The 27,844-nt window shown below is 37.1% G+C and overlaps 3 protein-coding genes across 8 annotated transcripts in view; 2 read left to right on the forward strand and 1 right to left on the reverse strand.

Annotated features, from left to right (window-relative positions):
- The first annotated feature begins 6,703 nt into the window (after positions 1 to 6,703).
- On the forward strand, positions 6,704 to 11,869 carry LOC105383387. The gene is made up of 2 exons (XM_011553426.3): positions 6,704 to 6,897; positions 9,678 to 11,869. The coding sequence occupies exons 1-2, from the start codon at positions 6,864 to 6,866 to the stop codon at positions 10,064 to 10,066; spliced, it is 423 nt and encodes a 140-aa protein (XP_011551728.2). The 5' UTR covers positions 6,704 to 6,863; the 3' UTR covers positions 10,067 to 11,869.
- Positions 11,870 to 13,361: 1,492 nt separating this feature from the next.
- LOC105383386 (D-aminoacyl-tRNA deacylase 1) lies at positions 13,362 to 15,402 on the forward strand. 2 transcript variants are annotated; one of them, XM_038106885.2, is made up of 5 exons: positions 13,362 to 13,539; positions 13,871 to 13,961; positions 14,240 to 14,366; positions 14,587 to 14,695; positions 15,293 to 15,402. In XM_038106885.2, the coding sequence occupies exons 1-5, from the start codon at positions 13,497 to 13,499 to the stop codon at positions 15,397 to 15,399; spliced, it is 477 nt and encodes a 158-aa protein (XP_037962813.2). In that variant the 5' UTR covers positions 13,362 to 13,496; the 3' UTR covers positions 15,400 to 15,402. The 2 variants fall into 2 exon arrangements, with proteins under 2 accessions (XP_037962813.2, XP_011551727.3); XM_011553425.3 differs by lacking the exons at positions 14,587 to 14,695; positions 15,293 to 15,402 and having other exon boundaries at positions 13,871 to 13,971.
- Positions 15,403 to 16,058: 656 nt separating this feature from the next.
- Positions 16,059 to 27,844, reverse strand: part of LOC105383385 (microtubule-associated protein Jupiter) — a 160,833-nt gene continuing 149,047 nt past the window's right edge. For 2 of the 5 annotated variants that reach the window (XM_048622058.1, XM_048622059.1), the window contains 4 exons: positions 21,081 to 21,231; positions 20,262 to 20,424; positions 19,125 to 19,220; positions 16,059 to 17,625 (listed from right to left, as the gene is read on the reverse strand). In XM_048622058.1, coding sequence (XP_048478015.1) covers positions 17,495 to 17,625; positions 19,125 to 19,220; positions 20,262 to 20,424; positions 21,081 to 21,231 — 541 coding nt within the window. In that variant the 3' untranslated portion in view covers positions 16,059 to 17,494. The remainder of the gene's footprint in view (positions 17,626 to 19,124; positions 19,221 to 20,261; positions 20,425 to 21,080; positions 21,232 to 27,844) is intronic. The other 3 variants (XM_038106883.2, XM_011553424.3, XM_038106882.2) reach the window with 2 other exon arrangements.

Here is a 27,844-nt window from a genome sequence, read left to right on the forward strand (position 1 = left end):
CTTTGCGACCGCGCAACATATTTCTCGACCTTTTGGACAATCAGCGACGTTCTAAATTCTATCTGAGTTTTATTGAAGAAGTTAGGAATTCCCACAAGCTAAACACTAGAAGCCTAGCACTCAAATACCGACAGTTTGCTTTTCGTCACGCAAGAAAAGCCCTCCGGCTTCGGTACATAACGTCAATACCTCAGTACAGTCCACGGTATACCGAGTATAAATTTTCGCCAGCCTATAGTTTATAACTGCATGGTAGTAGTATGAAAGGGGGGTCAGGTTTCTCTGCACATGACCGTACCTGGGCAGTTCTTCTTTTTAACCTACATAACTTAGTCTCCATCAGTTGTGAAGAAAAAATCATGAGTTTTACAAATATTTATTTATTTATTTATATTTCAGCGTGCATTGTACAAAAAACACAACGGCTGTGCACGTTTACAAAAATATAAATTTATATTTTTGTATTTAAAATTACGTTACGGAGTGGTAAATCCGCGTGACAGAGGAGTATTTCATACGAATCTTGGCTGTCTCCCGCCACTTCATCCTGCGCATATTCGATAATGTTACAAAAAATATATATGACAACATAAAATATAAAAATTTATTTAAACTCCAGAAGATATTACCTATTTAGTAAAACAAAATATATATTTTTAAATGATTTCTGAAATATTTAAAAAAATTGTTGAAAATTTGTCTCTTACTACCTAATGTTTTAGTAGTAACATTCTGTCACGTAGGTTGCCATTTAAAATATTTGTTTGAGCCACTCGTCCTTATTGCCATCGATCTGAGTTTAAGGTCTCCTTTTCCCCTTGGAAAGATTTCCCCTTTGAGATCCAGACACCGCGTATCGGCCACCCGCAAAGTGTGACAGGAGGTGCGTGTGTTTATTCGGCGACAGCTTCGTCACGTAGGTAATTGTTAAAATAAAATACAATGAAATTATTATTTTGTTATTTACTCATTGGTAATAACAATTACTTTGAAATCAACATGTGAATAATACATTTTATGTTACTATTTAAATGCTAATCGACTTTGCATCACATTTTACCCCTCTGTCACACGACAAATCTGTCACATTCTTACCAAACACTCCAACCTGAGAATATTCATCAAAGAAAAATTGAAGAGAAACTACACGTTTTGGTTAAAGTACGAAGCGAAAGGAACGTCCAATACACTTGCGCTTCATTAATAAAAAGTTTCGTTAGTGAAAAAGCTTATTTCGTGCTATTGTTCTCAAGAACAGACGATGAATGTGGTAGACTGTATAATATGGTGGAGAATGATTTATCGGATGTTTGATGATAACATTAAAGTCCTTCCAGCTTCTAAGGTAATTAAAAAAGGAAAGAGTATTTTTTTCAAGTTCTAAGAGCCACTGCTGTATTTTCGAAATATGGCTGATTAAAACTTTAACAAATTACGTAATTTTCATTATGTTACTTAAATTTTAGTTTGCCAAAAATATTAATTGTGCAGATAAACATTATTTTATGTAGTTGGAACAAATTTGTCCTTTAAGTTCCTGAAATACGGATATTTCACTCTCCAGAGGTTCTCAAGTGTGATTTCATTAGTTATACTAATAATAAAGATATCTCCAGTAAATTTTATGACTAACTTGAAATCATAATGATTTATATGTAAGTTACTAAATTATTATTTTTAAATAAAACTGTTTTATTCCAAAACGCTGCCGCATATTTAATAAAATAACAACTATGTCACATCGTTTACCACTCTGTAACGATTGGTGTCTCCTGGTAGTCAACTTATTTTTGGTCGTTTATATGTTATGTTATAAATAGTGCAACTTTGGAAAAATCATATTAAATTTAGTCATTGATGTTAACGTCTATGCTGTTAATTTTTTACTGTAATTAGTAGCGAAAAAATATTTATAGCAAAAACAAGCTTCATTTTAGCTGAAATTGTGACAGAGTGGTAATAACTACTTAATAAATATTTTGTTATAACTAAAAATCCATTCTTTCATATGTTTTCTAAAATGGTATTTTGTTTATTAACGTATCAAAAAAGTTTCATTTTAATCGACGAAGACTATTTCGTTAAAATAAAATAAAAGATTCTGTGACGAAGGTGTAATTTTCTTTGCCTTATCCACGTATTATGTTCTGAAAATCTTGAAAAAATACTTAAACTTCGCGGCCAACCACCTTTTTCGATAGAATAGAAATGTAGCTATCATAAAAATTATAAGAGTTCACCAAAAAGCTAAAGTTATTTTTTTCAAATTCGGGATTATTTTTTATCCATTATGTAGGTTAAAAAGAAGAACTGCCCACCTAACTATCATTCGAATTATTTTGTTGCTTATCATAAAATTAAACTTATACATAGCTAATCAAACGAAGCAATGTGACAAGATGCATTGTCAGTTGACAGATAAAAACGGAAGCTCTCACACACACACACACAGCTAGCCGCATCGTGGATTGTTCGAGAAACGTAATAAAACGTGACCAGTTAACTGCGCATGCGCTGGTTCTGTGACACGCCTTATCCATGACCTAACCCAAGCACGTTGTGCGCCGCACCACCGTTGCACTCTTCCTTGGACTCTTGGCTTGCTACTTCGGAACTTCTGCTTGGCTCTTATAGCCTGGAGTTTAAGGTGAGGATGGATCACCAGGGTTATGGTGTGGAGAGACTAGGTTGGGTCGGCATAGTGAACGCATTGTTGCACGTAGTTGCACTATTTTTGTACTGTTATGCGTTGGGATTGGGAAGGTGTAGTTTTCTTAATTTTAGGTAGGGAGAGTTGAAATTTATTTATTTATTTAAGCTTAGGTTTAGCCTTTTTTTACTTTAGGCCGTTGCGGTCATACAACTGTAAATTAAGTTAAAAATGTTCAGGGTTTTCATTCTAATTTCTAATGCAGCCAAAAATATGTTTTCCTAATAATGTAGGTTTTTTCAAAAACGTAGCAGTTCTGCCGTCGTAATTTCGCTCACCAATAAATTTTATTTTATATGAGCAGGGACAGTAAAATGACATTTTTAAATGAAAACACGTGACTAGAGCAGATATTAATAAATTATTATTAATCATAAAAGCCATTTCGACTCGACATAAATCATATAATGGGTACTGAAACTACTGAACTACTGACTACATTATTCTGAATTATTTTTTAACGAATATAAAAATAACGATTTTAAAAATTTGGTACAGTTTCCGAATAAGCCGTTTTTGGCGTTTTTTACATTAATTTAAAGTACCTACTAGGAGATAGTTTCTAAAAATTGAAATTATATCATGAAGAGAGCGTTAAACGTAGCAGTTTTGTAAAAAACGCTTTCATACGGAAGTTATGATATAATATTTTCAATTAAGCGGTTCTAGTTGGCTCAAAGAAAATACGTAATTTTATTTGGCTGGCTGTACTAGTGATGTCATTGTCCTCACGTTTACGCCTTGTTTCCTCCAGTTTACGTTGCCACGTGTTTCCTCAACTTGTCACGTTAATTTATATAATGTGTGTTACTTTGTAGAGCACGCTGCTTCCCACGAGGGAGGCACAAGTTCGAATCCATGCCGGCTGGCGTCGCCACTGGGTTCGTTGGAATTGGCGTACCATGGGGAATTACACATCTATAGTGGAACTTTTAATTAGATTCATTTGAATGATGACGTATAGTGGTTGGCCATTTTTCAAGAAAAAAATATAATCATTCAATAATTGAAAGATCAGTTTATAACTTTGTTATGTTATTATTTATTATGTATGGTCATTGTGTCAGTTATGAATAATTAAAGGCTAGGATAACTTATGAACCCTTTCTATATTATATATTTATATTCATAATTTTAAATGCATTGGCATTTTGTTAGTATATATTAGTACGCACTCACTGACCAGCTCCTTACAGTCATAAGTTCATAACAATAATTTTATTGTAAGCACATAATTAATAAAATGTCATTATTACCTATTGTTTAATTGTTACCAATGTAAGTTAAGACCTTAACCAAGGTTACACATTAAGAATTACGTAGAAAAAACATGATAAAAATAGAAACTTTATTATTTTTAGTCATTATAGTTTTACTACGGACTACGAAGGTCAGTTTCAAGGCTCAGTAATAATCTAATCGTAACTGGATCTGAATGAAAAATACTCAATTGAGAACTAATGTAAAGGTAAAATTATAATTTTTTATTATAAGTTTACAAGACAGTACTTATAGTATACTCATTATACCTTAGTACTCAAATATAAATATCCATGGATTCCCAGATAAACTCTTTATCCCAACAATCACCACCCCAAAATCTAATCATAATAAAACCATCGAACACCCATTAACTCTCCACCAACCAAGGGTTGGCTGGAAGAAATTGCTTTTTGGCAATAAGCCCGCCTTTGTGTACAAAATTTTCTTAATTTGTATTTTTGTCTGTGTATGTTTTTTGTATGCAATAAAGTGTCTATAAATAAATAAATAATCACTACGGATTAAAAACGCCTTGAGCTAGCGACAGACACATAGGTACTATGAGTCATGTATTTTCCGACGAAGCGTTGAACATACGTTTAACCCACGTGCCAGTCCGTAGTACTGCAACAAGATATGATACGATAAACTTATGCATACGGCGCTTGTGGTGAAAAAAAACAGTCACGCGCCTGCTGAGGTGGAAAAGTGACGATACTTTAACTTTCACACGTGACTTTTAGGGCCTGTTTCACAATGACTGGATAATGGCTACCTGTGGGTTTTACACTCACGTGCAAAGAAACTGTTCCACTTACGAAATTCCGGTATTAAATAGTCTATTATTTTAACTTAAAAGTTAAAATAGGAAATTTCAACAAAATGTTTACGTTTTTAGTTGGCAATATTCTGGTGCACATTTAAATATAGTTCAATATTTCAGTCGGCGCCATAAAGCTAGCTTTTTCCGCTTAGGAGTAAATTGGTGCTTTTCTTACTGGAACTTTTTCATTGCCCCTGAGTGTATAAAAGATATGCTGTCAAACTCTGTAATTATGTTATAGACAGCATGTCTTTTATCCTGATCCTACGATGCAGGTTGCAATTATCAAGACATTCTGAAGCAGGTCCTTAGAATTGGGCACAGTGTGGGCACAAAATCAGCCGTGAAACGTGAAAAGATAAATGTGCTATTTTTTAAGCCCCGGCCCGAAATTAGGGGTTTTGTAAGTTTAACTTGTTTGTGTATCTGTCAGTGGAAGTTCTTTCGGATCATAGATAATTGTAGCCTGAGAGTTCTTAGCCAGATTTAATCAAATCTGCTTAACCGTAAAATTAATTATGCAACTTTTATTTGATGGCGGATTAAATTTTGTAACCTTTTATACATATTATGTGCCGGTCAACTACTGTTGAGAAGACTCTGGGACCTCCCCTCCACCCATCCTCCTTTTACTGCAATCCTTGCAAAGGGTGTTCAGGTCACTCCGCTATTTCATTGAATCTGCATCCATTTGTTGGACTACATACTGGCTGCACCAGTTTATTTATATGGGTTTAATTTTCATGAAATCCATATGAAATTTGCTCCCCCGCATATCAGCAGTAACCTCATGTTAACTTACCTATTTTGCTGCAACTTAAATCCCTTTACTCGTGTAAAAAAGATAAACAGCGAAACCCTGAACAAAACACGCTGAAGGAGTCCATAACAGATAAGCCAGCCAAAAAATAACTCGAGCGTCATCCAAATTACTAACATGTCACGTTACCCACCACGACTATACGTATAGTTGAGGAATGCCATTCGAATTCACGTGGGACAGATACAGAGCGGGACGGAGATAGTGTTTGTTTTGTTCGCTGTCTCGCTCGCTCGCCACGTGCCTTACCGCATGCTAGCTGCCCTAATTACCCGGGCCATGCACGCGGCGGCGCGGCCCGATGCGTCTGGGGACTGGGTTGCCAGGTGCAGGGAAATTTCACCTGGATTAAAGCTTTTCTTGTGAAACTTGTAATATAACTTGGTAACTGATGTATCATAATGTACAGCGAATTATTGATTTGTTTTCGAGTTGACCTTGACCCTGAGTTTCAGTTTCAATATTTTTATGCAAACTGTTTTTTTTTGCGTTTTCATCGCCTAACTTCATGTAAGTATTACTAGTGATTATGAGGCGCTGTTTTTGTTTATACACTCACGACTACTCACGAGCAATGAAAAGGTTCCACTGAGAAAAGCACCAAATTACTCCTAAACGGAAAAGGCTAGCTCTAACGCCTTCTGTAACATTGAAGTCCATTCAACAAAGCATCAAATCAGGATATTACAAACTAAAAACCATAATATTTAAAAAAAAAAAAAAAAACTTTGAAAAATTTGGGTTCGTTTGGTGTCCGAATTTTGTGAGTGGAACTTTTTATTGCTCATGAGTGTACTTCAGGTACCAAAGTGACTCAAGCCAGCATAAAAAAAAAACATTCATCATTCATCATCGTTTTTTTTCCATGATTCGGTATGACTTTAGGGTGGGATGAATGGGGCTGAAAGTCCGATGATTCAGTATTAATCCAACACGATAAAAATATTTTAATTGAAAATATTTTGGGTATATATGTTTACTGTCATGGCAATACGGTTTCCGTCTCTTTCTAACTATCTGCTACGAGCTCTCCCGGGCGTGCTACGAGGCTACGCCGCCGCTACGGCGCCGCTACGCCCTGCTACGAATCCAGCTGAAAATCATTCAACGTTCTGCGCTCAACCCAAACGGTCGTGCGTCTTAACTGTTTTATACACAAAAATACTTAACTCAAAATAAATAACTGTTCCCTGTGAATCCAGTGATCTATTTTTTTGGATTTCTTAACCTTGCAATCAGCTTTCAAGATGTGCGAGAAAAGGATAAGGAAAATTAAGAGAGGTGAGTCGAGTGGATAAACTATTTTTGTGTCCATGATGTTTACATGTGTGGGTACTTAGTAAGTATTCCCAGTATTCTGCCCCCACAATCTAGTATTATACGACGCAGAGCTTTCAAAGTCGTTCGTAAAATGTCATGCATTTAGTAGTGGTATTTCACCATTATCAGCAATGTTATTTAATAGTTTTGCTGTTTACAGTCATTTCTCCGGTACCTATTTATTTATTTACACTATATTGTGCACAAAATAAACAAATTAAACAACACAGGTTTATAAACAGATTTTAATTATTCAGATATAAAGGATGTTAGTTTATGTTTAGATAATTTATAAGCTTATCTCAACCAGACGCTGTAAAATACTCGGTCAATTTATGTTTGGACACAAAATGACATAGGTAGATACAGAAAGTCTAATTAAACGGCAATTTAAAAATAGACACTGATACTAATACCGACAACAGTTCAATAAAACGAACTATTAATAGCGTATACATTACGTGAAATCATTATAATACATCATATTATTATTTACATGATGTAAATACAGCAAACGTATTATAAAGTTGGATTTGCATAACAAATGAGAGCACCTTCAACCTTGAAACAAACTTCCGACTGATCCAGAAGTTAACTCGAAGGGAAAATCAACGAGTTTGCCTTTTCTCTATCGTTGCGCTTTTCCTTACAGCTTTATACACTTTTCATAATTTTTTCATAATAGTAACAAAGTGAGGCAATTTCATATTTCTGTCAAATGTTGTCTGTTGAAAGTTGTTAATCACACTCACGAGTAATGAAAAAGTTCGATGAAAAGTGGCAGATGGAACTTTTTCATTGCTCGAGAATGTATTTCTTGTTTAACCGGTGTGTGTGTCGAGTATATCTGAAATAGGTACAAAATATTGATCATAATAATTTCCATGATACTTTCCAATACCTTTTAGGTTACAGCAGATCCCTAGGGTTTGTCACCGTGGTCAAAGGATTAGTCAAATGCTTCCTCCGTTGTTGAAAACACAAAAAAAACACATGAAACGTATAAAAGCTCTTATTTCGAAAGTGGGTAAAACAAAGATAGTGTATTATGTATCAGTGAGTGAGGTCGTTCACCGATTGCGGTTCCATGCTGTAATGAGTAATAAATAACCCGTGAGAGTGTGACTCAAGCTCTAGTTATTATATTTATTGTATTTTTTACTCTTTTGTCTTGTCACTTGAAGTAGCTGCTACTTGAGGTAGGTAGGAGATTTTCGTTGTCAGTAAGCATGCATCTACGAGTACATAATGCATTATGTATGTTTAATTTACATAATAACGTTTGAGCTTTTCCGCCGTATTAATTGTCAAGTATACAAAACAAAAGACAAAAACCGAAAACTTGAAGAGCCTACCAATTCTCATTTATAAACGCGTAATTTTTTTAGTATAATATTTGATAATTTTTCACGTAAAGACTACTAAACGCATTTTCATTTCATTTTCATTAAATTTGATATTCAGGAAGAGATATCATCATATAGGAGAAGGATATATAGTATGAACATTTTAAAAGTCTACAAACCGCAATATGCGGCTTTTCACTACTGAAATGCTATAAGTACCTATAAGTCACTATAAGTACAAACAGTACCTACACAGCTGTCAAAACATCTTCGCCACGTGACTACATTGTGCATTGTATTACTGAATATAATGGACGCATGACCAAAAGGTTGACCAATGTTCAAAGTGGAAATGACCAGCGCAATGGCACTGTGACACTGACTTTTGCACTCGGGTCCCGGGTTCGATTGCCGGCCGGGACAAGTATTTGTTTAACCCATATATGCCCAGAGGGTCACTAACGTAACGACCCACTTGAGTTTTTTGCATATTTGCACAACTTGATAATAAAATTAGTTTTGGGCATATATGGGTTAAGACACATGCCTTCAGAAACGCCACCTTAGCACATTCAAGCGTTTAGATGTCACATCTAGAGTATTGAGTAAAACTAGGCCCTCGGATCTAAGTTTGTATCGCTATAGACTGTTGTGGTTACATTAGGGTCAGGGTTCTTGCCGCCATTACCTTTCACTTGTTCTGTGTTCAGCGTCTCGTGAACAATAGATGATCAACTGAGTCAAATACGATATGACGGCCGGATGAATTCTATTATCTACAGATCAATACCTGCGCCTTATATTGACGTCGAGATTTTAACATTCATTATTATGATTGTAGGTTATATTTACGTATTGCAATTAATATTATTTTGGTACTAGGCATTTTGTGCAAAACATTCAGCAAAGCAAGGCCTTTGAGTAGGTATGTAGAAATTAATCGAACACACATTAATCGGACTAGGCGGCTAGGCCCCAGCAGATGGGACGTGATGGGGAATGATGAATCGAACACTGAGAATAACTAACCTAAAACATAACATTGTTAGTGAAACAGTAGAAGTAATCACGATAAATATAGTATAAACTGCTCTGATATTTATTGATTTGTCTCTTAGTCTGGGAGTAGGAGGCATCACCCCCTCCCTACCCCGTCTTTAGACAGGTCTATTTAGTTACGGCTAATGGATGTTAATATATTAATACACAATAGAGTTCCATTAGCTGTTACCTGATACATGAAATCTAGTAAATCTAGCTTCTTGAAACTAACAATAATGAGATGACGCACACAATACACCCACAATATCAAACAAAGGAAGCTTAAATTACCTTTCCTCGAAGCTACATACAATAGCACTAAACCAATATAAAACATATCTCTCTTGTTCTCAGGAACTCACTCAACGCGTATTCGCGAAACCAGACGTCTTCAGAGAGTCCAACGTCTCACTATCGCCACGTCTCCTCCCAACGACGACTACCGACCACAGCCCGTGGTCTGCCCTACCCAACCCATCCTAATGGACAAGGCCCTACAAAACAGGGTCCTACTAGAACTGGCCTGGAAAACTGTGGTGCTGATGCAGAAGAACAAGCTGATCCAACAGAAAATAGTCGACTTGCAAAAGGAGACTACTGAGTTTGTGTCCACCGTCCTGACCAACCCTGAGAGCCGGCAGCGGTACTTGGACCACCTGCAAGTCTACGGCATTATCTCGGCAAGGGTCCCGCAACCGTTAGAAAACAAAAACGTAGCTTTGAAAATAGAACCCAAAGAGTGAAATGCTACTTTTTAAATTTTAAGCGCGCGTGGTTGTGTGAGTGAGCGGACGAATGCTGATTGGCTGATTGCTATATTTTTTATTGAATTGTTATTTTAAGTAAGTACCTTGAACTGTTATTCTATAAGTTTCTATACTTAACTGTAAACAGAGTGTGATTAATTATAGTAAGGCGATTGATTTGTTATTCTAAGTTATTTATGAAATCTAGGAATCCAGTCCAGCGAACATCCTATTGGCGATTCGTTAAGTTGACAATGGTCAATAGAAGTTTCAGTTATGTATTTATTTTCATCTTTAAGCATTTTAGCAATAATATAAAGAAATTAATTCAGTGTCTTATATAAAACGTTGTGGCTACAGTAGGCTTCTATTTAATATATAATAAGGTAACGAAAATGATTATGTTTAAAATATAGTAAACATTTCAAACTCAAAACTTAAAGATAATTAATTACTTACAGAACATAAGTTTAAGTACCTATGAAATTTTCAACTACTGAACAGACTTTAATGAAAAGGCCGCTTTAGATCACCTCTGAAAATAAAACGTGGGTATCTTATTTGACCCCATCATTTAAACTAAGTTAAACTTTATCAGTATTGGTAAATGATGTGATGGCGTTTACTATATCTTGAATATAATCGCAGTACCTATCTGGTTGTAAGAGGCTATTATTGTAAATGTGTATGTTAATATTATTATGGTCGTCGTTATTTACGTATTTGTCTTGTTAATTTGTCTGATAAGAATTGATCGGTCATGTCATGATACGATTTGTACCTAGAGTTAATACCTCCATCATAAAAACAAATATTAACCTACGATTTAGGTACTTTATATCTTATAAAGTTGACTAATTGATTAATTATAAAATAATGCCCGAGTCAAACAATTTTCGATATTAAGTAAGTATTAAACTCTTCTAGTTTTTCCCCATGTTTTTTGCATTTAAAAGAAACTTACCCAGTAGGAGTAGGAATAGGCTAGTGTTGACAAAAGCACAGATCTGGCCATAGTTGTGTTCATTACTATTATAATATTTCTTACTGAGGAGGAAAAACAAAGCATAAATACAGTCAAACTATAAAGTCCTGACATCAAAGAGTGCGATTTTGTTAAGACTTTTTATGATCATCAGTTTTACTTACTTTTACATACATTTTAAAAATTAAATACCGACTGATTGTGAATTTTTAACGGAGTTGTCCTTTAATAAATATAGCAGATCTATTAAATACGATCTTAAACAATTAGTTGGGACCCACTTCGGTTTTCACGACTTTATAGTTCGAGTGTAGGTTACCATCGTATCATTTCTTATTCATACTTTAAAAGTAACTACTAGCATATTGTTGCAAATTTGTTTTTTTCATCTTACACTTCATGAAAGTTTCTCAGATCTGAAATATTAATTTAGATTTTATGGTAAATTTCAGAAATTCTATTGATTTTATTATCCATACAGATTACGAAAATTCAAAAAAATTTTAAAAGTATTATTTAGTATCATATTTAATTTAGTATTTGGACTCGTATTTAAATCATGTAATACTTGTTGTTACCCGTTAATTTGTCATACCTAAGTAAATATCTTGTTTGAATAACTTCGTGAATGTAACCTTTAAAATATTGGTGTAACATTGCTAAATATTTATATATAAGTAACTTGAAAATTTTGTAAGCACAACACTCCCTAAGACTAAAACTGTGTATCTTTATTTAAGCTAACTGAGCTTTGTTTGTTGGAACTTAATGTTTCTTGATTTAATATTGAAAATAAACTAGTCGTACAAGAATAATCTCCTATTTAATTATTTAATTATTATCTTACTGATCATCATCATCATCATCCACTGCAAAGGTATAGGCCCTAAAAGGGCTCTTTCCCCCTCCTTTACTTGAATGAGAGTACCACCAGTGGTCATCGGTCTAGCCGTTAGCCGAAAACATAAACATTTTGGCATGAAGTGCTGATTATATTTTGCATAAGTAGGTAACTTTCTACCACATCCTATACAGGGTGTTGCAAAAAGGGCAAACTAAGCCGAAACCTACATGTGCAGCATGGTATATATCTGGAGCCCGAAAATGAAACCAGGATTTCAAAATTCGCGAAAAAATATATGTATAATGTATACAGGGTGTTTCAAAAAGTGTATACTAATCAGAATGACTCCCTCAGTCAGCCCCTTTCGGCTTAGTATACTTACCCTTTATGCAACACCGTATGCATTGCATACTGTTAATTCGATTCGATTTCCTCGCTCGTGGAGACAACCCGTGGAAGTAAGTACAGTAGAACCCTTGTATCTAGAAAATCAAGAAAAGCTTCAAAAACTTGGACGATTATATAATTATGATTATAATTTATTATTCGATTTATAATGCATGTTATGCGGATTTTAGGAGCACGTTTGACAATCCTGGCTCAAACCACGAACCGATTTTTTTTACAAAGTCGAATGGAGAGCGTCAGCCGAGTGTATGATTCGTATGAATATGATTGCCCTGTGTTCTACAAACCTACACACATACATACAGAGTTTGTATATATAGGTAAGTACATAACATGTATTGATTTTTAAAGACTGACCCTGCATCCTAGAGTGGGCGGTGCACGGTGCAGTTATGATGTGTACGCATTGAGGCGTTCATTTAGGTTGCTATTGCTAGTCTGAGTTATTCTAGCTATCTAGCTGTTTTATTCAGACTGAAATTAAACACCACCATAAGTTATAGCGTACGGCGGACGTAGTCTGAAAGCACCTTAACTTATGGAAGATGATTTAGCGCCATCTATTGTAGAATAGAATATTTCTGCACAAGCCTGCCACCTGTTGTCGAGTAGCTAAGGCTTTTTGTATTCCGTTCTGAAACTATAATTTTCATATAAGGTACATTTAAATTTTTAACCGATTTTTACAAAAGGAGGTACTGAATTAGTATGTATCTGTTTTTTTTTCCTTATTGTTTATAGGGTCTGAAGCTTATCGTTAGTTCTTTGTTTGAACTTAACACTAAGGGTCTGTTTCACAATGTCTGGTTAGTGGCTACCTGACGGATAAAATACATGCTGTCACTCTCTGTTATTATTTTTTAGACAGTGACAGCATGTATTTTATCCGACAGGTAGCGACTAACCAGACATTGTGAAACAGGGGCTAAAAGTTATTTACACGCTTATGGCATTATTTCAGAACGTTCCGTGTTATGTCAATGGTCAATGCTTGGTGTAAAACTGTCAAATTATGGTCTGTCAAAAGAAAAAAAGTCAAAACAACATCAAAGGCATCAAAGTTTTAGTTTGAGGTTATATAAAGTTCGATTTTGTTTCTTTCGTGCATTTTGTTAAATTAAATAGGCATAATTTTTGTATTTCTAAAGGTGTTAAAAATATTTGACCCCCCCTCTCTCTTTATACTTAATATGAAGGCCCTCATACAGCGAGTGATGAAAAGTAGTGTTTCAGGTAAGGGAATAAAAAAGCAATTGACTTTAAATAGTGCCAGTTTGATTATACTCGCCATTTATAATATTATTATAGTTGTACTGGATATACATAAGAATGGGGTATTCCTTCATTGTCTAACAAAGTTGTCTCTTGTAAGCTGAAAATAGCTACTATCCAGGTTTTCCCCCTTATTCATAGAAAAGTTACAATACGTTTTAACTAATAAACTGTTTTGTCCCTCTCTGTCAAAGAACAAATTGTTCTTTGTTGGAGAGGGACAAAACAGTTTATTAGTTAAAACGTTTTGTAACTTCTCTATGAATAAGGGGGTAAGTTTATAAATTTTCAGTCGGCGGCGAAGTAGTTAGCAGTATAGATCAAGGACTATGTGTTCTAATTGGCATTTCAAACACAGATACAACTAAAGATATGGAGTACATGTAAGTAAAGGTAATAATTAACTAGAAGCATTCCTGTATCAATTAAATTATAATATTCTAGTCTATTTCAATAACCACTTTTAGTAAAACTCCTATTCCCATTCCTAAGGTATTCTAATATGTAAGTAGTAGGTAAACATGGGCCTCCTCCAAGACTGGAGGGTTTTTGCTATAATCTCCATGCCAGTAATATTTATTCCGTGCTGTGTTATCTCAGAACAAACTGTGCTATTTGAAAATGATTATAAATAATAGTAGGTACTTATATTGAATTTCAGTGTGAAAAAGATCCTCAATACCAAGTTATTTGAGAACAATGAGGGTAAACGATGGGCTCACAGCGTGGTGGACAAGGAGTTGGAGATCCTCTGTGTCAGCCAGTTCACACTGTATCACACATTGAAGGTATGTAAACAGTATTACCCTATATGTTGACCCCGCGATGCCACCTCAACTTGTGCAGTGAGCCAAGCACCTTACTTTGTTGCAAAAAAAATATATCATAACATAATTTATTGCCATTTTTTTTGTAGTTACTTATTAAGAGCCATTTAAATTTCTTAGAAAATCTTTGAATTTCCCATTTATGCTTTCTAATTTCGTATTTACAACATACATTTTTCAGGGTAATAAACCAGATTTCCATCATGCAATGCCAGGCGAAAAATCTAAAGAGTTTTATGAAGATTTTTTACAAATGCTCAGAAAGTCATACAAAGCAGACAAAATCAAAGGTATGTTCTACCATTTTGTTTTTCAATATTTTCTAAGATATATATATAAGTATCTAGTGAATGAGACACGAAAGAAGAGTCCCAACTTACCTGCTATGGACCTGTCTGATTTACACCGATTCACATCCATTTTGAGGGGCTGAGTTTCCTTGGCCCAGTGTAGAGCCACGTAGGCATAGGTTAACGCAGCGGGATGATGCCGTTGATGGTATCGTCTTCATCAAGTTGCGAGTAGCAGGATAAGGTATAGACTGGCTCGGACCAAGGTGCTTATTGAGGTGGAGCAAGGGTGACAGGTGACACAAGCTGTCACCAGCTCGTGTCTAACTACCCGCAGTTTCTACATATAACTATAGAGTAGGTGTATAGGAGATATGCACATACGTACAGGAAGTGATCCTAGATGTTCTTTTGGGCCTAACAACAGACTGTCTTATAGCCTATTTTACAAAGTCTGGATAAAAGTTATGTCATAGTGACATGATTATAGTTCAAAATGATTACTTAGTTGGGGTGCAATGATATACAACTTGAACTATACTGTATAGGTACTTACTAACATTCTTAAAATAGTATATAATATTGTTTGTATTCCAGATGGTGTGTTCGGAGCCTACATGCAAGTTTCCATTCAGAACGATGGTCCCGTCACTATACAAGTAGAATCACCTAACAATAATGCAATAAAAGAAGTCCCAAGTTAAAAAGGTATTTTCAATCTTTTTAAAACTAAAACATAATCTGCGCGGACAAACAAACGACTCAGAAATGGCAGTGACCCTGTATCATTTTTAAAGATGTTTTGCACACGTTCTGTGGTCATATCCCGGATAATTTTAATACTTGTTTATAGGTTATTTCATGGTATAATAATATATATAGTGCCACAAACTTATCTGTTCCGGTGAGAGGTCACGTAAATGTCTAATATTTCTTGATTCTATAACATTTTAAGTTAGCCTGTAATGGTAATTCACCCTTGCGGTTTTAATAAATCTATCTAATCTATATGAATGTATAATTCATTGGTATGTTATGAGATATGGATCAATTTAGTTCGCTCTCACCGGAACAGATAAGTTTGTCGCACTATACTCGGTTATTCGATAGGCAAATCACCGAATTTTATGCGTTTTAGTAATTTCAGTTAGACAAGGGCACTTATCGGGATTTCATACAAAATCCGGCTAACCACCTATCCAATAAACTATCAATAACAATAATGGGAATCGTCTACCGCTCCCATTTTAGATTCGTTTCCTGATACCTGACTCTGTTGAACCAAACTAGATCTTAGCTCATGAATACCTAGTTTGCTAAGTAAAGACTAGATGTAATGGATACGGTAAATAAAAACAACCAATTAATTAAAAAAACTTTATTTGAAGTAATGGTTATTATCCATTAACTGTTAGGCTGTGATAATGCTATTCCATGTTAAAATCATTAATGCTTCCACTGAGATGATATGCCTACTAATTCTAGTGTTACCAAACTTATCATAAGAAAAAACACTCTTAAAACCGTCTGGTCCATTACTATTAGATTTACGTTAACAGATAATCAACCAAATAATCCAAATTTATTTAAACTCTAGTCAGAGGGATCTACTAAACAAAATAAAGTTGTATAAAAAGATAAAATAAATGCACGAAACCCTCTATTAAATATTACAATAAAGTAATCATTTTGATTTAACAAACGAAAATAAAAATTCTTAAATAGTGTCTGATATAAAACTATGCTAGGATAATTTATTTTGTATGATTAAGTCCGAGTGCCGTATTGATTACTATTTCTATACTGTGAAATATAGATATATAATCACTTTCTTTACATACGTATGCCTATTTCAACCGCACATAGATTCTTATAGAATTTCATTCAACACCAAACAAGGCACTAGTAGTTTTGGTATATTGCTGATATTATAAGCATCCTCACTCCAATAACATCACTGATCTAACAAGTCCGTAAAATAGTACGTACACTTAATTTGTTTACACCTTATTTTAAATCCGTGGAGATCTTTACAATCTAATAGAGAGAAGTTAATACAAGTTGGTATCTACTCAATAATTTCAAAAACTCCAACGTCAATAGCTCGATTTTACATTACTATAGTAGAAGTTATGATATTGTTACAAAAATATCTATTAATCCTATTCTTAATTACGAAAATGAAAAGTTACAGGGGAAAGGCTAAGGATTTCTATTAAACAACAAATACCCTTCGGATGTTATAATGGACGTCGCATTTGTCTTGTGCTACTGAGGGGTGACACTACCTACTGGTTTAAAATGATTATGATGATAAATGCTTTTTGTACAACGCTCACTGCCACCCACAATTTATTTTACAAAATCATGTCTAGAAGTGTACGATGCGTTATTTCTGTTAAACAACATGACGTGCTCCAAGAAAATATAGGTATTGGAAGACTTCAGTAATTGGATATGACGTCTTCATATAAAAACTTAGGCCTAGAGCACGACATTTCGTTTCGTATAGTTAATGAAGCCTTTTAGTCATTACACAAAACAATCACCCAAAAATTTCTTTTGGTCACAACCGATACAAATCAATTTAGATCGAAAGAAACTTTCACAACTGCTTTCCTACAGATGAATACAATACAATGGACATTGCGATTGCTTATTAGCAAATCACGGTACTGCGAAACGCCTCGATTTTTTGAGATTGCTATTTCAGTCGTTGTTGTGATTTGCTAATAATAATGAATGGCTTGGGTTATCGATGTGGGTGATGGTGTGTCGCGGTGTCAGGTGGGTCCAGGTCTACCACAGGCCGGATGAGTATCCACCAGGGGGCACTCGGTTGTGTAGAATGCCGCTTCCGTTTAGAGATGTCACAGTGTTGATTTGCCCGTTCAGTGATTTGTAGCCTTGACCGGTGATCGGGTTGCCTTCTGAAACACATCGAAATGGTTCTTTAGTTGTGCGCACTAGATTAGGCTTTCGATAACTATATCTATAAGTAGGGTATCCAGAAAAACAACCAACAACTACAATTTCGTAAATTACGTGCTGATGTTTCTATCAACCTATATCTGTACGATCTAGACTAGTGAAATGGGGGAAGAATTTTACTAGTATTACCGAATAATTTAAATGAGGCATATCACAATTTTAAGGACAACAAAAAATATACGTAGGTAGAAATTACTGAAACTATGTGAAAGTCATACAACATTAAACGATGACAGATACTGAAAAAAAGAATATAGATCTAAGTTACCATGTACCACATAAGTACTGAAGCGTATTTTAACCATGAAAACAGAAGAAAGAGTTGTGCTGTAAAATGAAAAACAGCCTACCTACTTAATCAACATAGAAATAATATAAAATATATCATAATAAGGTCAAAATTCTAACTAATTACATTGAGAATTCACCTAAAAATAAGAGACAACATTGTTAACTACACGTAAATATTTATAAAATCTAGAACCAACATCCAAAAAAAACAATAGAATAGACTAAACAACTGAAATGAGTGCTTAATCTTGTGTCCTTTGAAGGAATCGTCATGTAAGTTCCTCAAATTGCAACTACACCTACTACAAAAAGCGTTTTCTCCGCTAGAAGAACCTGATAGCATTAACAAACACTTTCAGAAAAGCTTATCCACAAATTTAAAAGTGCGAAATAAATTGTTATCATCCATGCTGTTTACTAATTTTCATGCATTCTTGATCTTTGTGGTTCAGGTTCTTCTGACACGGTTTAGTGCATGTTGCATTCCTTCAAAGTACAATAATTAAACACCCACCCATCTCTCTTTGGCGGACATAGTCTACAAAGCACGTTTTGGGCACGAAGTCCTCAATGTCCCGATGTCTACCGTACAGGAACCCGGGAACATGCTTGCGGAATATAGGAGGGAATCCGGTAAGAGTGTGTGGCCCCGGAGTAACCTCGGTTTGCAACAACGAGTAATCAGGTATAGGACCGTCTTTCTCATACTTGAACAGACTCGGAGGAGGATTCAAGTTAGAGATCAAAAAAGGATCAATCGGACCGGCCAATGTTGGCACCGGATTGTATTTATAATCTGGTTGTGGTCTTTCACCGAGAGCTGAAGTCATGCCGACGAATGCATGGGGAGGTAAGGGGTGGTATGGGATAGTGTGCTCTGACGAGTCTGACGGCTCCAGGTAATGCTGAGCGGGAAACGGAGGCCAGTGTCTGTCAATAATAGGCTGAGGCGAAAGAGAATTGGGGTCGATTTTCGGGCGCTCTGCCACAGTGAGGTCCTGTAGCCCGATGAGGGAGTACGGGGTTTGTTGTAAGGACAGGGCTGGTCTGTTGATGGATTCAACGTAGTAATGGGCGGGATGGGGAGGCCATTCTTTGGTGATGTAGCGATGGGTGGGCTGGGGGTCGAGGAGGTCGTGGTGAGCACCTCGCTGCGCGGCGCCGGGGTGCGCGCGCCGCGGCGGCGGCAGCAGGACGCCATCGCCCGTCACTGGATTCCTCTTCGGAGGCGACGCGGAGATAGCTGCGTGCCCAGTCACAGAACAAACGGTTTTCATTCAAACCCAGTGCTTTGAGGTCAACGTTCTTAAGAAACAATATGCTGTACTGTTTCTTAATTTATTGTGTCACTTCTAAAGCTCTAACGTGAGTTATGATGGCAGTATACAGAACATTGACCTCTTTTTAACAACACAACTACCTATAATACCCTACCTAGCTTACGGTATACCGAAAATGACTCTTAGTTTTATGTTAATTGGGTTCCACCTTATTACATTAATTAATGTCACTAACAGAGTACCAAGGTAGCATGTGTGTTATCAGAATCCATGCTTCAATTCTAGTCAACTCATTCAATGTTAGCAACACACACAAAAGTTACATCACATTGTTAATTATTCCTAAGTAGGTACTTCAAACAGTGTTTCGTGATGGTGAGTCTTTGTTGGATAATGAACTGTAGCAATGTAATTTTGTAGGTATTCAGAAAAGCGGCGTTGTGATATCCTAGCGTGCAACAGTGTTTGCAGTGTATTAAGATTATACCTGATTATGTTTCAAAACAATCCCAATGCGGAACACAGAGCATCTTTGTAGTAAGTGGTGCATGTCAGTTGCATTCGTTTCCAATGTGGAAAGAACTCTTTATGGCAGCGATCAGTTCTAAGAATTCCTAAGCTTTATAAACAGAGGCAGCTTTGTGCTCAGTCAAAGCACTCTATGAGCTTTCGTAGGCATATTGAACTTATCTAGATGAAACTTTACAAATATGCCAGTTAGTAAATGGGCATACAAAATTGATACTGTAGGTAGGTTGGCTTATGTAGGTATATTGCTAGGAGATTTTTTAAAAATTCGCCATATATTCTGCCATATAAATGACATCACTGGGCAGGTAAAATACATCTGTAATACCCAACTGAATCGATCTTCCAGAAGAATAATTTCAAAATCAGTTACCAAAACAAAACTGATCGACGCCAAAAAGAGTTCGCAAACCGTGCTTGGTGCTTGCATCCCATTTGCTAGGCGTGCGACAGGCCTACAGTTCAAATGGACTCACAGAGGTCGCTGGGCTCCCCCTCACCTCGACTGGGCGTGGAGCTGGCGCTTCCGTTCATCTTGGGAGAGTGCATGGGGCTGCCCCCGTTCCTCTCGTGCTCGCCAAACTGGATGTGGCTGCGGATGTTGTCAGTCACCATCGGCACCACGGTGTTGTTCTTCGCCTGGAAACAGTTTGTTGGAACGTGAAGGTCAAGTTGTTTTGGTTCTGCTTAGCGTGTCGGTAACACAGTGTCAGAGCTAGGGTTTGTCACTGTGGTGAAAGGATTTGCCAGTAAGATTATCGACAGTCGCTGAATGCCCTACGTGCTCCGGTGGTATGGTATATATTATGTATAAATAACAGGTGATAGGTATATTGTTGCACTGACCATTGCATAACACAATGATAACAATCGTAACTACATAAATAGTTAGAATAGGTTTAGTGAAGGCTCACCTTGAGGAAAAATTATGTATCTACATGCGATACGACCATGATAAGGGCTTAAGTAACCTCAGTTATTGGGATTCACTTAAATGCCGGTACCAGGATTCGATAGGGCTACAGGACAGTCAAACTAGTCTCGGGGTGAGTGTCCTGCAGCCAGGTGGCCCTAGCGTTTGGTGCGATAAAGTTCCTCGCGCTACCAGTGACCCAGAGTACTTACAATAACAGACAGATGGTCAGCTGCCATCTTCATTTGTTTCCTTGTTTATATTTAGTACTGCATAATACGGCAGGTATAACTTGTGAGATACCGTTATAGACCTCGCTAGAGGTGCTACAAGTTACATCAAAAAGTACCAGGGTTCCAGGGATCAAAAGAGGCTACAGTACCTGTCCAAACAGCCTGGAGTGCGTGTCGCGGGGGCGGGTGGGCGTGTCCCGCACGGCGCGGGGTCGCGAGGTCCCGTTCTTCATGGGAGCCCCGTCGGTCTTGTCGGCACTGAAGATCTCTGCGATGCAGCTCTTCGGTGCATTCGGCACTCTGCAATAGAGCGGGATAAATAGGTTAGATATGGGAAGATACAGTATTTGCAATGTGCAAGGCAAAGGGTTTCTTCGTTCCTGTTTGTACTGGCTTTGGGTTTGTTACCTTTCATGCAGTTACATACCTATTAGATAATAACCACATTTCATAATTAAACAAACAGGTCCCTACCTACAGCTAATACAATCGTAATAACCTACCTACCTATTAGTCAAATTGAAAACGCATTAAAACCCGCCACTCTAAGCTCCCCTCGGCAAGCATGGAAGCCATTAAAATTAGATATCAAAGAGCTAAGCCCCACAATAGTAGGAGGTGGGACACTGGACACGCATGCCATAGCCGAGGGTCCAGGCTTCCGGCCGGGGGACGCCGCTCCCTGGTCAACACTCGATCGATATGTCATGTCCGTCATTCACTGCGTTTTGCATTTTGATTGAATGGTTTTGACAGGTTGATGGTTTTAAGGTTTCGGTTAGGAGGTGTTTCTTTGACATGTTCAGTGCCAGCTGGCAAGGCTATACCTTCTATAGGTAGGTAGTATTCAAAATGTCATTGTAAAAAAAATCTCAATAATTAAGGTTTGATGACAATTTGATAAATTAATCTAGTAGGTAATAAAACGCCGTCCTCATAAAATATGTCGTGCCGCATCGGTTTCCTGAGGCGCTACAGTATCAATTGATATATTATTATTTAATAAACGTTCAATTATAAAACGAGATACAATAAATTCGGCAATGCGGACTAGATACGAAACAATTATCTTTTAATCGGCCCGTCCCACGTAGGAAGATTAACCACCTCAATTAAAACTCGGTCAATTTTAAACAACAGTAATTTGGCTGTCGGTTTTGGCAGCATTTAATACACTTTGATAACACTTCAAATTAAAACGAATCGTCTTGACTAAGTTAGGCTGTTGGATGTGTAGATAGTGATCGCTTCAGTATATTCAACTTGTCTAGGCAGCTATCATAGTCGGATCTCGCTGCAAACTGCCTGCAGTACCGCTAACCGTATGCCTGCGGCCGTTTACTTAATGTGCAAACTTGTCAAATTGCACTCGCTAAATAATGAGGGGATGTCAGCCGAACCAGCCAGGCAGGCGCCATAATTAATTCAAGTAATCATACTCATGTTATTAAAGATGCGATTACATTGTCGGCACACGCATAACTCATTCCTCGAGAGTCTGTTGCGGTAAGTGTATTCTGTTTCTGGTTTGTCCGATTTGTTTCTTGTTTGTAGGAATGCGTAGGGTAATAGTTTCTGTCGGACACCTATTACGGCAGCATGAGCATGCGCTCGAGATTCTCGAGAACATCTAACAGGTAACACTTATTCCGAGGTCCCGAGGGCGGCACGTGGCGCGGGCCGCGGGCGACCACAGATTACTCCCCATTACCGCGGCCGAACGCTGTCATTGCCTGCCAACCGGCCCGCCAACAGCCCGTCATTGAAAATGTTCTAAACAGCCATAATTCCAAACACGCCTCCAAGTTATTACTTCACTGGACCTCCAAGAATACACGGATGTAAAACTTTGAATTTACATAGTAATAGAACGCTGCATCGTCTCGTATCAACACAAAAACATCCGATGTCTATAATTAAATCTTGTAAAAACAAACTATTTATCCGTCAGCGGGCATTGTAGGCGCGTGCGGGAAAGTGCGTGAGAGTGCGGGCGTTTGATTGTGATATACATAGCAGCGCACGCGCAGGCGACAGACGCAACATGGCGCGTCAGGCTCCGCCGACCGACATAAACAAATGCGAGAAGATGCACGGAGCAGCCGCCCGGAAGACAAAAACAGTCCTCAAATCTATTTTTATTTCAGAAACGTTGTCCTGATTGAGTTTGTTTATGTTGATCGCTGTTGCAGTCCTGAAGCCCCTCTTATATCTACACAATTAGCCGACACTCGTAAGGATATAGCTTGTTGGTTAACGGAGCAATTGATAAGCTGCGGTCGAGGGACACGGCCGGGGCTCTGGGCTGGAGCCAGAATGGCGAGTAATCATTTTACGCCTCTGCATACCTAGGCGGTGCGGTTGCGCCCCGCAAATGCTCAAGTAATGAGAGCCACGGCTGTAATGAGAGAACGCGTAACTTTATCATAGCGACGACAGGAGAAATTGCATTTCGATCGCCAACGAAAGCTAATACGTTTAACTTGAGCAGATGAACGATTGGACACTTTCGTTCGGTAATTTTGATTAATCAGCCAACCGGTGAAAATGGCTCAATTAAGGAGATTATTACTCTCCTAATCAGATGAAATCTGCGGAGAATTAAACGGTGGAATCTCAGTAAAAGATGTCCGTGTTTATAATACATTTTGTCGGAGAAATTAAAAAGAAGAGACAGACACGAAACACAATAACAGTATACAGAGTTACCGCTGTAGTTACTCGATATCTACTTGCTGAAATGAGAGGTGGTATGGTAATTGACTTTTTCCTTGTTACGTTCTTATTACATTTTATTAGGTATTTACATTTTATTGCAGGTGGCTACGTTCTAGAAAACAAAAGCTAATAAGAGTGGCCACTTTCTCAAAATGTAAAGCATGTTTCTCGAATCTGTTGTTGTTAACTGTTGCCCAGTGGTTAATAATAAAGCAGCAATTTACATGTATAATTTGTCGGACAATCTAGCATTCTGATAAGCGGCTTGGAACCTCGGCGAGGCCAAGAATATGCTTTTGTTATCGATTTATCTTTTACGATTAGAAGCGAATGTGGTGAAGCCTACACTGTACTCGCAAACACTGCTATAAGAAGATACAATTGTTTGACTTAAGTACTTACAAATAATGTTTTAATATAATTTCCGGAATTATGAAACACAAATTGAGATTACTTGCTTTGTTATTAACAGCTATTGCACATTTATATAGATACAAACATCGGCTGACCATCTCTCATAGGCAGCGAAAAAAAGCATTTCCCTCCATTGGCACTTACGGAACCACAGAGCGGGGCAATTTGCATAAAAACCGCATTATAACTGAGTGTAAATGCAAGCTATCAAGACAGCTGTATAGCTGTAGCTAGCACTTCCACTGTTGCTATAGAGCTGGCACATGCAGTGTTCCTATACAGGGTGTTGCAAAAATGGTTTAATAAGCCGAAAGGGCTCAGCGGGTCATTCTGAACAACTTTTGTTCTACGACAATGGCAAATATGAATAAAAAATATTGCTTTTCCGTAGTAAAAATAAATTACGTGAACGTTACAGTTCCTAGTTCCTACGGAGAATTAATTATTTTTTTCGTCAATGTTGAAAAGTCTTAACCTAGAACTAGAACTAGAGATGGACGGTGCAGTGGAAGATCTAGTCAATTCCGAGGGAAGCGCTGGATGCGGGCCTCCGATCGGACAAGGAGTAAAGATAGATATATATAGAATATTCTTTATTTGTACACACACATGCTGAGTTAAGCTTTTCGGGAGGGCTATGTTCAGCAATGAACGTCCTATGGCCGAGATGATGAGACCTATGACAATAGTTTTTACCTCTCTGACTCCTGTTCGGCTTAGTATACCGTATACCACTTTTGCAACGTTCTGTAAAGCCGGCACTTCCAGTGTTGCTATAGACCTGGTACGGTCAGGTGCAGAAAAACCTGACCCCTCTCTCATAGTAACAATGTTTCTGAGGGGGGTCAGGTTTCTCTGCACCTTACTGTACTGCCACGAGGCTCGAGCTCGAGACGCTGGAATGCGCATGCGGTGATGCGTGGCGGTGACTGCGGCGCAGACGCGGGCTAGTCGCGTCTGTACACCATACACTGACAATGGATGTTTTTAATATGGTGCTGATTTCATCATGCGGGATCTCACGCCATTATCCCGCGTCCCGCGTGCGTATTCCACGCATTGCAATAGTTGTATGAAAATAACATAATTTGCGGGTGTCACGTATGCTTAAAACACCCAATCGGTGGGTTTACTGTTTATGCATTATTACATTATTTATTGCAGAAAAAAATGTGCATACGAGTAGGTGAAGTTAATGCTGATAGCATTTTCTTCCAATTAACTTTCGTTGTTATGGAGCGAGTGCGAGAGAGAAAGCTTTGTAAATAATGTTAATATTTTGGAACCCAATCCCATTCCAATGCAATGTGTGTTGTGTTCATTATTATCGGTAGGTACTCCTTGATATAATTATGGACATTCATCATGGATGAATTCTGCTCATATCGCCGTGTAACAGTCTTCTTCTTCCTCTTCTTTAATCCCGTTACTCCTCCGAGGAGTCTGGGGCTGACAGCAGGCGCTTCCATCGTTCTCTGTCGTGGGCCAGCAAGTTGAGCTCTGGCCACGACTTCCCTTTCTGTTAATTTTCCGTAAACAGTGTAAAATAATAATTAGCACAGAATTTTGTGACTTAACGAAAATGTGACCAGAATGAAACACACCCGCTCAGTAGACACACTAGACATATCCGATACATGCGCCATTCCACAATCCACACTAATCATTCAATGGAAACCCGACACCATCATCGGATCAATGTGATACCCCCTCCTCGGATACATAGGGGATTAGTTGGTATTACGTATTACACATGTTTTAGTTCTAATCCCGGACGTAGCGTCAACACCGTATTAAACCCAGGCCTTCAATAGGTACAACCCCTCTTATAAAAGAGGGTTTTTTTTTTATATATGTTTGATGAGTGGAATGTGGCTTGTATGGCTTGTATTGTAAGTAAGTAGATAAGTATTAGTTTTTGTAGTTATTTGAATTATGAGAGTTCAAAAGATGACTAGAATTGTTGGCAACGGCAATTAATTACCTACCTTCCTATATCATGAGTTTCTAAGATTTAAAAAAATGCATTATGCAACAGGTACTTTAGGAAAAGTAAATCACGGTTAAGTTATTTGCCTTATCTTTATCACGTTCTGTAAGCGCAACCAAAATAAAACTAGTAGTCTCACAGTCATAACTATTATATTTATCGCTTTCAATCTGAGTAAGCAGACCAAGAGATGGCATAGTTTTTTAATAAGTGTTTTGCGTGACTGTCGCGACGCGCCCGGTTCCGCTAAACACACTGTACATTAAGCACGGAACAGTTATAAACCTTATCTTTGTCATGAAAAGAGAAGGCAGTGTAATTATCTACCATCAGACGAACGTATGAAACCCGACTCGCTATTAAGTAGAGAAAGGTGAAGGAATTTGATGTATTCGAGGGATTTAGTTCAATCTGTGCTTCAGGGTTCGGTGGGATAAATTGTAAAAAAGCTTTATGGAAAAAATGTGACACGCATTACAACGCTTTGAGAGAATATAATTTCTGCTTTGTTTAAAGCGAGTTAGTTATATGAACAATATTGTCATCATTAATGTCTCGAATGTGATGTGAATGAATATTAAATATGCATAGCTAAGTATTAATTATTTATGAATCTTAAAAGTTCTGAAGAGTTCCATAGACACTATTGAACCCTTTAAACGCAGTCTAGAATTCAACCATAGCCATTATTTTACCGCGCTCGTGTTAATTAATTATTGTGTTACATTTACATAAATTCATGAAACGATAGCTGAAGAGAGAGATTGCTCAATTACGAATAGGTAAAAGTAGTTAAGTACCTGTAACGAGTTCCGGAATTTCCAATACAACAGGAAACACATTTAAGTATTATTAGCTAACTTTTACAGCTACTAAACTTGTGTCCTCAGAGTAGGACTACTAATGCATTGAAAAACATAGCTTTTAATTATCATATTCGAATAAGCAGTTTTATACTAACTACAAATCTGTAAAACTTCAAACATTCATAACAAATTCAACTGGAACGAACTGGGAACTATGTAGCTGAAATTATCCATCACATCGTGTGAAATCACAGCCCATGCTATTCAAGAGAGTGCTAACATAGAGCAGTCCATTTTATAAAATCATAACTCGGATTCATGACTATGTAAACAGATTATAAATATAATTAGCTGAAGATAAATATATATAAAGCTTTTGCAGAGAAAATGCGGTCTAATAGCAAAATAAATACCTACTAAGTACCTATTATAAACTCCAATGCTTGTGTATCTTATGTAAATATTTTAGCAATGTAAACTGCTGATGTCATTTTTACAATCGCAAAGCGAATTATATACTTATGCATCTCTGCCTGTCTCATTAGGGACTACAGGGTGTTATCTAATGGTTGTACATGTGTATTTAAACAATAGGGAATATGCAAGTGGTTCAAATAAAGGTCAAATATTATTTATAATAAACTTTGTTGTTTCATAACTACGACTACATCATTATTTTTGATTATAATTTATTTTTGAGCAAGTAAATGAAGTTGAAAAGTACAAAAAAACTTCGGTAAATTCTAACTTCCGAGAAACGTCACCCATTTTCTTAGGGCGGATGTGACGTCATAATTCTTTATATATCAATCTCAGAATAATAACTTCTTTGCGTTTGCGTATAGTTAAATAAATGTCAAGTGTAAACAAAGAAATGTTAATGTCACCGAGTATTTGTGATGCTCGTTGTGATCAGATACGATGGATCACATAAAAATTCTTCCAATAGATCCTAGCCTCCTATAACCTCTCCACTTCTTGTTTG

This window comes from Plutella xylostella, chromosome 7 (genome assembly GCF_932276165.1).
Source record: "Plutella xylostella chromosome 7, ilPluXylo3.1, whole genome shotgun sequence".
NCBI classification, from domain to species: domain Eukaryota; kingdom Metazoa; phylum Arthropoda; class Insecta; order Lepidoptera; family Plutellidae; genus Plutella; species Plutella xylostella.

Coding starts and splice junctions, on each gene's coding strand:
- LOC105383387 (XM_011553426.3), top strand. CDS start 6,864: ATGTGCGAGAAAAGGATAAGGAAAATTAAGAGAG. Junction 6,898..9,677: donor GATAAGGAAAATTAAGAGAG/GTGAGTCGAGTG, acceptor TCTTGTTCTCAG/GAACTCACTCAACGCGTATT.
- LOC105383386 (XM_038106885.2), top strand. CDS start 13,497: ATGAAGGCCCTCATACAGCGAGTGATGAAAAGTAGTGTTTCAG. Junction 13,962..14,239: donor ACTAAAGATATGGAGTACAT/GTAAGTAAAGGT, acceptor ATTGAATTTCAG/TGTGAAAAAGATCCTCAATA. Junction 14,696..15,292: donor CAAAGCAGACAAAATCAAAG/GTATGTTCTACC, acceptor TTTGTATTCCAG/ATGGTGTGTTCGGAGCCTAC.